This window comes from Alexandromys fortis, unplaced genomic scaffold (assembly GCF_014885135.2).
Source record: "Alexandromys fortis isolate MF-2015 unplaced genomic scaffold, M_Fortis_MF-2015_v1.1 scaffold_146, whole genome shotgun sequence".
Taxonomy (NCBI): domain Eukaryota; kingdom Metazoa; phylum Chordata; class Mammalia; order Rodentia; family Cricetidae; genus Alexandromys; species Alexandromys fortis.
In genome coordinates, this window is record NW_026068042.1 from 584193 (window position 1) to 596145 (window position 11953).

The following is an 11953-nucleotide window of genomic DNA, read 5'->3' on the forward strand; positions in this document are numbered from 1 at the left end:
TTCAGCTGGTAATGTGGAGGGAGGGAGGGGGTGGGAAGGGGGAGAAAAGAAAAGGAAAGAAAAGAAAAGAAAAGAAAGGAAAAGAAAAGAAAAAGAAAGTAGGGCTGGAGTCCAACGGGAGAGCTTCCCAAATAGCTTCCGGCTTCGGGACTTCACCTGAAGAGCAGCAGGAGCCATAACAACGTTAAGTGAACAGAATAGCTGGACATGGCACATCTCCTAACTCCAGCAGTCAAGGGCTCGGGACAGGAAGATTCATCAAGGCCAGCTTGGGCGCCAAGAAATAAAACATTTTTAAAGGGGGGCCAGTGAGATGGTTCGGCTGGGAAAGGAATTTGCTATCAAGCCAAGCAACCTGATGGGTCCCCAGGATCCACAAGACCCCATCCGCATGGGTGAGTGTGCACACAGATGGAGTTTTCAGAGAAACTCTGAAGGGCTAGGGATGTAGCGCAGTGGTGGTTGGCTTGTCTGGCAGATGCAAACCCCTGGGTTCCATTCCACTCAAGAGTAGCTGGGCGACACAAGGTGGACTTGGTGGGGAATAAAAACCCTCACATTTGGGTGGGTAGGGAATAAGGTTGGATATGAGAGGCACTGGGGAAAGGAAATGAATATAACTAAAAATACATTGTATGAAATTCTCAATTAATAAAAAATGGTTGTTTAAAGTCCTGGGTTCCATCTCTTACATCACATTCAAAAATAAAAATTAAAGGCAGTAAGGGAGAACCAGTAAAACCCAAATAAAATGGAAAGCCTACGTAATAGTAACATACTATGCACCCAAAAGACAAGCCAACAACAAAGAATGGAGCCCCTGCGCTGTCCTGGTGGCACAGGCCTCTAAACCCAGAACTCAAGACAGAAGCAGACAGACCTCTAGATTTGAGGTCAGCCTGGTCTACATAGTGAGTTCCAGGCCAGCCTGGGTTACATAGAGAAACTATCCCCCTCCCCACCCTACCCCTCTAAAAAAGGGGGGGAAGTTACTCTTCTACCATGGATAAACTCTAAAAACAGGTACAGAAAGTAAGCCAGAGATCACATGCTATACAGTTCCATTTATCCAAAACACCCACAAATCCACGCAGACGGTGTTGGCAGGGATCACCAGGGCCAGACAATGAAGTCGTCAGCTAAAGCCACACTGCTGAATTTTAATTAAAAAAAAAAATGCCAGGTGGTGGTGGCGTACTTGGGAGGCAGAGGCAGACAGATTTCTGTGAGTTCAAGGCCAGCCTGGTCTACACAGTGAGTTCTAGGACAGGCCCCAAAGGTACAAAGAAACTCTTATCTCGAAAACAAAAAGAAATGTGTTTGGGTGCTTAGCCTGCATATTATGTCTGCACCACATGTGTGCCCGGTGCCCGCAAAAGCTAAAGGCATGACATCACGAAATTCCCTGGAACAGAGACAGTTGTGAGTCAAGGTGTAAGAACTGAGAATCAAACCTTGGTCCTTTTAACTGCCCGGGCATCTCTCCAGCCTGTTTTTTTTTATTTTTTTTTTTCTTCTTAATTACATTGTAGTTTTATTATTGGGGAGGGAGGTGGTTTGCCTAGCATTGGGGAGGCAGAGGCATGTGGATCTCTGTGAGTTAAGACTAGCCTGGTCTACATTGTGAATTCCAGGACAGCCAGAGTATAGGGAGATCTTGTCGCAAAAAACAAAACCAAACCCATCCAAACAATTCCTGGCTTTGTGCTGAGAAAACACATGGTCATACCACCCTGAATGTTGTTTCCAATCTCAAAACCTAAGCCAGGCTGGGCCTGGTGAGAGCTTGGCTGAGAGAACTACACAGAACTCTGGAGCACCAACAGGGTTCAAAAGCGGTTGGGGCTCTCCAGAGAGTAGGTGTATTTTCATTTCCTACTGGTGCCCTATCAAATGACCACAACACAAGTGGCTTCACACAGATTTATTATCTTACAGTCCCGGAGGTCACGAGCCCAGTTAGTTTCCCTGGGTTCCCTGGAGGTCACATGCCCACAGTTAGTTTCCCTGGGTACCACCGCTGTGCTGCACATGTCTGGAAGAACCCATCTGTCTTTCTTGTTTCTCCAGGCCACCGACACCCTTCCATCTTTCAGACAGAGTCCTCTGCTCTCTTGCTGAGAGTTTCTCGGTTCCGTTTCCAGCATGAGGACCCAGTGATTACAATGGTCCCACACCAATAATCAAAGGTAATCTCCCAGTTTCAAAAATTCTCAATTTTGCTAAGCACTGTGGCTCACACCTTTAATCCCAACACTTGGGACTGGAGGCAAGCAGATCTCTTGTGAGTTCCAGGCCAGCCAAGGATACACAATGAGACCTCATCTCAAAAAAATTTTAAAAAATTCTTAACTTCACCCTGCACGACCCCTTTCCTCTGTGGGTCTGGGTTCTGGAGGAGGCTATCCTTGGGGATTGATATTCTGCCCCTCCTCGATGTCATCAGTGAAGGGCACACAGAAAGGTAGCTCAGATCTGAGGCACCTGGAGGACACCTCAGGGAAGGACCTGGTGTCGTCTCATCAAACACTCACTCAGGCTACGGACCGGATTTCACTCACCCTAGACATCAACTTTCCACTATTAAATATCTCTGAAAGAGGTCCATCCTTTAACCAGTAACACCTTATAACTAACGTTCAGTAGATGTCTTACCACTAATGGGCTTCTCCAAGTCAAGGAAATTGTGGTCTAGGCTGGCAGTGAACAGGGACTAATGCATCCAGCACCCCAACCAAGCCAGAGCCCCTACTTTCCACATTCCCAGCCTGGCTCCTATGCCCTGCGGCTCTCAGGATACCTCTCATGTCCAGGGTGCACAGGTGAGGGGGCTCAGGACAGCACTGGCGGGCGTGAAGCACTGTCATTAGGACCGTGCCTGCCTCCCGCAGCACTCAGGACTCCTGGAGGGGACCAGTACAGTCATGTCTCCTCAAGGTACCAGCCCTATGCCAAAGATGTGGAAGCCTGGAAAATAGAAATTGCAGGACCCAAAAGGCCAAGGAAGAAAGAACTTTATGCCAAGTAAGGTCAGGGAAGCAATTCACTGGGTCTGGGTCAGCTCTCTAATTTACTGTGTGATCTCCAGGAAGTCACTGCCCCTCTCTGTGCCTCTATACTGCATGGTGGACCAAGCAGCTTTGAAAAGCTATTGAGTGTACACTTCACCTATGAGCCATGGGAACTACTGCAAGGGACAGAAAAACCGGATGAGAGTGAAGAGAAGCTTCCATGTTTAAGAGGCTTCCTGTACTCTCAATAGGGTCTCAAACTCTTCCACATGTCCCAGTAGCAAGAGGGCTGACAGGCCAGAGAATCTAAGTCCTAAAAGCCAAAGGTCAGCAGAGCAGGACTTGCGGGGAGATGGGAGAAGAGTGACTGAGGGAATTTTACATGACAAGTCACAGGACGCCGGACGGCCCTACCACTGCCACCAAAGGTGGAGAACAAACTGAGCTGGTCCGAGACACGCGGAAAAGCACCTGAGGAGAGGCTCTTGGGAGGAACACTCAAACTGAGGAGAAACCCTGACTCCGACTCCTGGGTCCAGGCTCTCAGCACAGTCCAGGCCCTGATGCACACACACTCAAGGCTTTTATTGGGAAAGAAAAACTAGCTGGAAAGTAGCCTCCAATATCCTCACTGCGCAGGGCAGCTGGCGCTTCCTTTGCCAAGTCCAAGAACAAAGGGGCTGCCACACTGGACCTTTAGCAGGCTCACGTGTAGAGATCAAAATCAATGCGTTTGGAATTGTAGAACTGACCACCTGGAGGGTCCAGCTTCCGGCAATAAACACCATCCGGGAAGTAGCCCTCACTCACCCAGGTCTGCAGAAAGAAAGGACAAAGCTGAAGAAAGGTGACAGAAGCTGGGACGGGGAGGGAAGGCAGGAAGGGACTCACCTGCATCTGGGCACTGGTGAACGGTCCGTACAGCTCAGCATCTCCCGTGTTCTCCCACTTGTACTCCCACATCACGTCCATCAGACCATCTCCCACGGCCTCTGCGTCTACAACAACCAAGGGAGCAGGGCCTCAAGTGCTCGGTCTCCCGCCCACACTGTCCCTCCTGTGCCTTCCACACTTACCTCCTTTATGGGTAGGGGTTGGGGTTTCCAGTTCCCCCTCTGTCACTTCCTCAGCAAACATGTCCAGGGAGGGTGGAGGCGTGGGGTCATGGGATCCCTGGGTCCGACACCCCAACCCCTTCAGTCGCATGGCCAACCGTTCCCTTGTTTCCTGGTACACACCAAGATTGCCGCGAGCCACCATTTGATCAGCCAACCCGGAGAGCCGGTCTAGGCGCTGTGGGGAATTGGGCCGTCCAGTCCCCTTACTGTCCCCTTTGCCACCTCCTCGGGCCCCCAGGCGCCTAAGTGCCCCAGCCACTGTCTCTCTTGGCAACAACAGCTCCAAAAGTCCCTCCAGGAGGGCTTGGGCACTCATTGGAGTCTGCCCCACGCCGTCTTCCTCCTCTGAGTCTGAAACCTGGTGCTTATCAGGTGGCCGCTCCTTGATCTTCACCTGTAGGTGAAAGGTAATTTTTATTTCCTGCAAACTTCCACCAGGGCCCAGGCCCACCACCTGCATTTCAGGGCCTCAGCCAGAAGAGCTCCTGAGCCTCACCCAGTCAATGTTGTCCAGCCAGCTGTCTCGGATCTGCGCATCTTGGTTCAGGAAGTAGTTGCCGTCAGCATCAAAATGGCCTTCCTCCATCTCTTCCTGCAGGTTGAAGGGTGTGATCCTCACACCCCCCTCACTAGGGAGAGTAGCTGCTTCCTGACCTGCACCAAAGACATGGAGGCCCCATGCGAGGCATGCAAAAACCAAACAGGCACACCTCCCCCCTCCACACTCTGACCTGTCCCCCCAACAACACAGCTAACTTCTGGAATAGCTCACCTTCCACATCCTCTGAGGCCAGGATATCATACTTGCTGGAGCCTTCCTCATCGTCATCCTCCTCATCACTGTCTAAAGAGTGTTTGCCTTTGAAGCGGCTCCCAGGACCCCCTGCTCCAGCCACAGGGTCCACCAACTGTGAGTAGGAAGTAGCAAATGAGAAATGCAACCGACTGGCTAGTTTCCCAAATATTCTAGGATCTGTATGCAAACAGGAAACCTTCCAAACCAATGCACCGGGGAAAACTCTTTCTTCCGCGTCTCAGCGTTCCTCCCATCAGACGCCTCCCTCTTATTTCCCCTCAATGATCCACAGAACTCAGGAGTCTCATCATCTCACCTTCTTTTTGGGAACACTGAGTTCATCTTCATCATCCTCATCTCCTACTCCTTGAAAAGTCACTTTCCTCTTTGGCATGACTGACAGAACACTTCCTCCAGCAGGACCTAGGATAAAGATAGGGTAAGGAAATTAGGGGAGGAGAGACGGCGGCGAGAATGCCCAGTTACCACACACATTTTCTTGTTAAGTGCCAGGTCCCGCTTGAGAGAGGAAGGATCACTAAACCATCAGAAAGAGCAAGCAAGCAGGATGTCCTGTACTGGGTTAGCAATTCGGAGGCGCTGAAGGGAGGATACGTGAAGGACCTCCGCCCCCGCGTGGACCCTGTGGGTATCCCACGCAGGAAAGAAAGGGCTCCAGGACGTCATCGCTCCCTACCAGTCTGGGCTACAGAGCTCAACCAGCTCTCCCACCCGAGTGCCCTCAGAGGCCGGTCGGACCCAAGAGCTGACGCCCTAGTTGCTTCGAACCCCCAACTCCACGCAGCTCGACCACGTCACATTCGGTACAAGTTACAGAGGAAGCAAATCCGCAGGTATCCGAACAGTACTCTTACCGGCCGGCGCTCACCTAGGAACCCAGAACCAGGCGGGGAAGAAAAGGAAAGATGCCTTCGCCAGTATTACATCCGGGCCACTCGCCTCCATCACCCGGAAGGAGACTCTGGAGGGCGCCATGAGGGCCGGAAGTGGTTTCACTCCTCGCCTAAAGACTGTCGGTACTGGCGGATGTATACCATTAGCTAAGGCAGTCTTCGCAGGAAGTGACGTAGGCTCACGTGAACTCCCGTACCTGCCTCGCCCGCTTGAGGCGGGAAGTGTTTATTATTCCTCTACAATGGAGGTTCTGCTGGGGACGTGGCGCTCTGTCTGCTTAAATAGGTGCCCAAGACGTGGATGGAGGGACAAAGCCGAGCGGAGGCAGTTGGTTCCAGTTTGACTTTATAGATAGGGTTCTTTGCGCCCAACAGCATTCAATAGAAACCCTGCGTTCCAAACTTGACAGTCCCAGCACCAGGGAAACAGGCAGAATTATTGTCGCGAGATTACGGCCAATCGGTGATACGTGAGACCATCTCTTAAAAACAACAAACAAAACCCCTTACTTTTCTTCCTGAGTCCTATTTCTGATTGTCAGCACTTTGGTACTTTTCAAACCTAGCTTTTAGGACCCTGGGAGTCATTGGCCCCATGTCTTCCCTACTCAGTTCCTAGTTTTTGCAGTGGAACAGCCATAACAGGAACGCCCAGTATCCAGGCAGAAGTCCATAGCGCCCTGCTCTCTGGTTCACCCAGAAAAGTTCTTGAACCAGTTACCAACCGAGGTGCTTGGCTCCTGCAAAGGTGGAGCCAGGTGAAATCTCGACAGCAGGTCTAGATCTGGAGCTCTTGGGAACACCTCCACCCCCAGGCAAGATAGCTCAGGTGATCCTGCAGTAGCTGAATGAGGGCAGCCAGACGGACCACACCTTTCCTCTGCAGGATTTTCTCCATTCTGAATCACGACGAAATTTTTTTGGAAGTGCGTCCTGAGTTCCTTCCAGGGACACAGAACACAGGTCCTAGACCAGCAGGGCATCTTGCTACACAGAAAGGATCCTGAAACACCAGCTCTTAGCACTGCTGTTTCGTCCCGGAGAGAACTTCCTCTTCTACCTAGAGATCACACACCCCTGAGCCTCATCCTAAGAACTGCCTGCCATGAGGAGAGAACTCCACCTTAGGACCAGAGGACCCTATCCCTTTACTATCCTGACCCCTGGGTAGAAACTGGGGTGGCCGATGACACTACAAGGTAGCCACAGAAAACAAGAATTGGATGATTGGTTGTGTGCACCTGCAGAGATGAACTGAAGACAGGTAGTCCACCCTAGAAGCCCAGTACCAGGAAGTGCACCAAGCTGCTGACCAAGAACCTGAAGACTGGCTTTGCAGTCCCCATAGCCCTCCTTCAGCTTCAAGGAGTGCACAAGCATGTTGGAAAGGGGATCTCAGTGCTCTGAGCTGTGCAGAGGGCCCCAGGAAGCCAGTGATAGTGGAGGTAGCAGATCCCAAGCAAAGCTGAGGCAGGAGCTGGACCGCTACGCTTGGATAGTCTAGATGTACCTGCTAAGGTCAGAATGAGAATGGAGACTCAGACTTTCTTCCTGGCTCCCTCCCCTTACCCCAAAGCCCCCTTTAAATAACAAGGCAGGAGACAGATCCAGGTATAACAGCAGGTTCTTTTTCCGGTTCCTCAAAGCGCCACAAAACCGCCACTGGGATGGGGACCAAGACAGAAGAGAATGTAAACATTGGGTTCCACCCCCTGTACTCAAGGGAAGACCCTTACTCAGAGAGGGGCTTGACGGCTGGAAAGGAACAAAGTGAAAGACAGGCTTCCTAATGAGGCGGCAGAGAGGCTTGAGCATATAAAGCAAGTGGGTTAGGAGGGAGAGCAGGACACAGGTGGGAAGGAAATGGAGGACAACTGCACGTCCCCTTAAATAAACTGGAGTACAGGAGCACTGTGGAACACAGGTCAGAGCACCCCACCCTAGGCCAACCTGACCTTCTGTACATAATTACAACACAAGGATATCCAGGAGAGAAAAAATAGCCTTGGCCCCCAGTGGGGTGACAGGCAGGGCCCCAAAACAGGAAAAGGAACCTAGCTCCACCATCTAAGGGAAGCCACTGGAGTGTAAGAATCTGCAACTGCTAACTGTCATTGCCAGAGTCACCCTATGGTGACAAAAGGCAAATTCAGACAGTGCCCCAGAAGGAGTCCGTAGGAGTGACAGAGACCCAAGCTGAGCCTAACTGGACGAAAGAATCTCCAGACTTGGTCACTGCTACCTAGGAAATATAACTGTCCCATGCACTGTGGCTGTCCAGGCCATGTAGGGATCAGCAGCTGGCAAGGAGTCAGGGGAATCAAGCCACTTTCCTCAGAAAAAGGAAGAGCCTGCCAAGGGAGCTGGGAGAACACCCCCGCTAGGTCTGCTCTTGACTGAGGAAAAAGGAAAAGGGCCATGTCATTCAGACCCAGCAAGAGGTCAGAAGTAAGCATCATGCCGGGCTTCAGCTGCTGACCTGTCCCCACCATCATGGGGTGCTGGAGGCCCATCTGCCTTTTGACGCAAGGAAAGTTTCCGGCCTTGGCCTTTCTTCTCCTGTTTCTGCCGCTCCTTCTCCTGCTTCTGCTGTTCCTTCTCTTGTTCCTTTTCCCATTTTTGCCGCTCTTTTTCCTGTCTTTGCTGCTCCTTCTCTCGCTCTTTCTCCTGTTTCTGCCGTTCTTTCTCCTGTTTCTGCCGCTCTTTCTCTTGTTTCTGCCGCTCTTTCTCCTGCCGCCGGGTCTCCTTACTGGTGCCTAGTGGGGTGCTGTTGCCAGTAGGTGAAGGAAGGGATGGGTGTAGTCCCTCAGCAGTGACGACGGCCCCAGGAACAGGGCCAGCACTAGCCCTGCGGACAGGAGGTGGTGGGGAAGGAGCCCCTCCAGCTGCCCGGGAGCCTCTGCTCTTAAGACTAGGGAGGCTGAGGAGGCTGGAGGAAGGGCCCAGGGGTGGCTGCTGCCGCCTGCGCTCCTCATGGATAGCTCGGGAGCCATGTAGTCGCCGTGAGGGCCGATACTGCAGCTCTCCCCTAGTTTCCCGCCACTTCTTCAGCTGGGTTGCATTCTCCCGCTCAATCAATGCTTCTGTCACTGGGAGGTTGGTTACCTAGACAGAAGACACGGGAGCCAGAGTATAGATGGGTTTGGATATGGGCTGAAGAGACCAAGGTGTGCTGAGGCTCAAGGCCTACCTCATGCACCAGGAAGTCCTCCTGCATACACTGTGGTGGCAGGTTTCGAAGCTGCTCCATGGTTTCATACATGCCTTGACAGGAGCGCAGCTTTTCCACAGAACCCAATGTGTGTCGCAGCAAGACAAGAGCCACTCGGAAGATGATCTTAACACCTACAGGGTCAGAGAGGGGCACAAAGAGATCAGGTCCAGGATCTTAGCCTTTCTCATATAGGAAAGACAGCCCCTGTTGCTGTTAACTGCCCACCTTATAGGTGAAGAAAGTTGCTATAGGTTGCAGGTTTCTTAGAGGGCAAACAGACTCTAGGTTCGTGGCTTGAATCAAGATGGGTCCTGTTTTCCCTGTTTGCAGATTGCTTATTATAAAGCCTAGGCCCACCAATACTTTTGTCCATGGGCCACCAATAATGTGACAAATCCTAGCCCCTGAGCCTAGGCAGCCACTGAAATACCTTCACAGAAAAACATGTCCCAGACACGCAGCACTGAAGCCCACGGGAGGGTGCGAGCAAAGATGCACATGAACCATTCTGTCATGTAGAGCACAGGGTCAATGCGCTGCCGACGAAGGTGCCGATGTGCCAGTGGGGAAGCCCGGCGCAGGAGCGCAAAAAAGATCTCTCCATCCAATTGAATGGCCTCCTAGAAGTGGTGGGAAGAGCCATGAGAAATGGGTCTGGCTTGCTATGTTCCCCTCGGTACAATCAAACCTAAGAGGGTGTCTTAACCTCAGTGGTAGAGGAACAGAAGGACAAATGAGGCAAGGCAAGGACCTATGGCAGCCTTGGGGAAGGTCACAGCCCCAGGGCACCCAGCTTCCAGACACTCACCAGCCCTGCACTGTAGTAACCTGGGAGGTACTTGTCGCAGATCTGTACCAGGCACCAAAAGGCTTGCTAAGAAGGGCAAGAACAAGGAGGCAGGGATGGGGCCTGAGAAGCAGGGAGTAGGCAGCTCTCCCATCACCATGGTATGCCAAGATCTTCTCACCCCCACCCCAACCAGGTCCACATATGCTGACCTCCGCAGGCATGTGCATGAGCAGCACAGCAGCCACTGGGGCCTGGGCCTGACAGTAGCCCTCGTCAGGCCTGTAGATGGTATAGGCCTTCAGGATTCGGTACAGGTCCTGTTGCCTAAGGGGAGTGCAGAAGATGGCAATCATCAAACCTGCCCCTGCCCCTGGACCAGAACTCTCCCACAAGTTCCAAGCTAATCTCAGATCTTTACTACCACTTAGCCATCTACCTTCCCAGACCTGCCTACCAGAGGCTCAGCAAAGCATTCTAGGTCCTAGCCTTTCATCTTTGGCTGCATACCCTATTAGCTTCCTACCCATTTCCTCCTTGACCTACAACCACCCCCAAAGCAATCATGGTCATTTTCTCCAGGAACTTATCAATAACCACAATATTAGCCCTTCTCTGGAAGCAAGTGTGTTTAAACCCAGGACAGTCAATCAAGAGGGTTATCTGTTTCACTGGATTTTATCAGACCTCTTAGCATATCCAGTAGTCCTGGTTCTTAAAGGCCAGGAAACCAGCTGTACCCCACTTCTTACTCTTATCTCTACACTGAACCAGATCTGTGTCCTAGCCTTCTTTTCTTTGCTGATCCTTCATATCTGATATGTCCATCTACTCCAAAACAGCTTCTCAAAGGGTAGCCACCAAAGTCTGAGCCATACCCTATCACCAACTTCATGGACACCTGTTCTTTCCCCACTCCACAGCTACTTCCTTCTCTGACCTCTATCTTTTGTCCCAAAATATCTATTAACTTTCCAGATCTCCCTGCTTCCAGTCATACTGCTAAGACTGCTTACATTAGCACCACCCCAAATCCAGTCATTCATATGTGACCATTTATATCTTATCTGCAACTACATCACTATTACTTTAAAAATTTGAGGTGGGGTTTCATGTAGCCCTTGTTCTAACCTGATCCTGAATTTCTGATCGTCCTACCGCCCTCTCTCCAGTACCAGGATTAAAGGTGTGCACCATCACACTTGTTCCCTGTGGGGCTGAGAGTCACTCAGAACCATGTATGCTAGACAAGCATTCTACTGAATGAGCTGTGCCTCACCCCTATTTACTTATTTTGGTATTTAATTCTCAAAATACAAACGAAATAACATATTTGACAATGCTGATTATTTTACGTAATAAAAGTAGCCCATATTGAACTAACACTAACAAAATACTGGGGTCTGGAGAGACGGATCAGTAGTTAAGAGCACTTTTTGCTCTTGCAAAGGACCCAAGTTCAGCTCCCAGTACCCACATACATGGTGACTCACAACCATCTGTATGTAACTCCAGTTCCAGATGGTCCCGCACCTCTTCTGACATCCTCTGGTACCAGGCACACAAAAATGTAGCCTCGACCATATCCACCCCTCCGCCTATGACGAGATCCCAGCCTTTCTTTCAGCTATTAGTGTGCCATCTTTTCTGCTTCATCGTTTTTCTATTAAATCAGCCTAGTAATAATCTGTTTTTTAAGTCTTTTTTTTTTTTTTTTTTTGGATTTTCGAGACAGGGTTTCTCTGTAGTTTTTGGTGCCTGTCCTGGAACTAGCTCTTGTAGACCAGGCTGGCCTCGAACTCACAGAGATCCGCCTGCCTCTGCCTCCCGAGTGCTGGGATTAAAGGCGTGCGCCACCACCGCCCAGCTGTTTTTTAAGTCTTTATTTCTTTTGCAGTGCTAGGTTTGAACCCAGTGCCTTGTGCATGCTAGGCAAGCAAGCACTCTAGCACTGAGCTACATGTCCAGGCCTGCTGCCTCTTCTTACTTTTACTCACTGAGGTTGTCAGGCTTGTGAGCCCCCTCACCGGCTCTCACTTGTTGTGTCCCTTAATCCCACTCTCCTCTCCAAAGAACAAACTCTTTCTTTCCTTACCTCATCAGCCAGGGTGCT

At 50.9% G+C, this 11953-nt stretch overlaps 2 protein-coding genes across 4 annotated transcripts in view; both read right to left on the reverse strand.

The window, feature by feature from the left end:
* Positions 1-1909: 1909 nt before the first annotated feature.
* Cd2bp2 (CD2 cytoplasmic tail binding protein 2) lies at positions 1910-5969 on the reverse strand. 2 transcript variants are annotated; one of them, XM_050165982.1, is made up of 7 exons: positions 5815-5969; positions 5242-5348; positions 4902-5037; positions 4626-4783; positions 4088-4523; positions 3903-4009; positions 1910-3827 (listed from the first exon to the last, which is right to left on the reverse strand). In XM_050165982.1, exons 2-7 carry the CDS (start codon positions 5317-5319, stop codon positions 3717-3719), a joined length of 1026 nt encoding a protein of 341 aa, XP_050021939.1. In that variant the 5' UTR covers positions 5320-5348; positions 5815-5969; the 3' UTR covers positions 1910-3716. The 2 variants fall into 2 exon arrangements, with proteins under 2 accessions (XP_050021939.1, XP_050021938.1); XM_050165981.1 differs by having other exon boundaries at positions 5801-5951.
* A 1476-nt stretch (positions 5970-7445) lies between these two features.
* The window catches only part of Tbc1d10b (TBC1 domain family member 10B), an 11611-nt gene continuing 7103 nt past the window's right edge, over positions 7446-11953 (reverse strand). Inside the window, exons 5-9 of one of the 2 annotated variants that reach the window (XM_050165979.1) lie at positions 10053-10167; positions 9862-9927; positions 9484-9673; positions 9030-9184; positions 7446-8944 (exon numbers count right to left, since the gene is read on the reverse strand). In XM_050165979.1, coding sequence (XP_050021936.1) covers positions 8282-8944; positions 9030-9184; positions 9484-9673; positions 9862-9927; positions 10053-10167 — 1189 coding nt within the window. In that variant the 3' untranslated portion in view covers positions 7446-8281. The remainder of the gene's footprint in view (positions 8945-9029; positions 9185-9483; positions 9674-9861; positions 9928-10052; positions 10168-11953) is intronic. The other variant, XM_050165980.1, reaches the window with a different exon arrangement.

Excerpts from the sequence above, each read along its gene's own strand:
- Cd2bp2 (XM_050165982.1), bottom strand. The coding sequence starts at position 5,319 with ATGCCAAAGAGGAAAGTGACTTTTCAAGGAGTAGGAGATGAGGATGAT. Across the intron at positions 5,038-5,241 it reads TCAGTGTTCCCAAAAAGAAG|TTGGTGGACCCTGTGGCTGG; the intron begins GTGAGATGATGA and ends TCCTACTCACAG. Across the intron at positions 4,524-4,625 it reads GGCTGGACAACATTGACTGG|GTGAAGATCAAGGAGCGGCC; the intron begins GTGAGGCTCAGG and ends TTTCACCTACAG.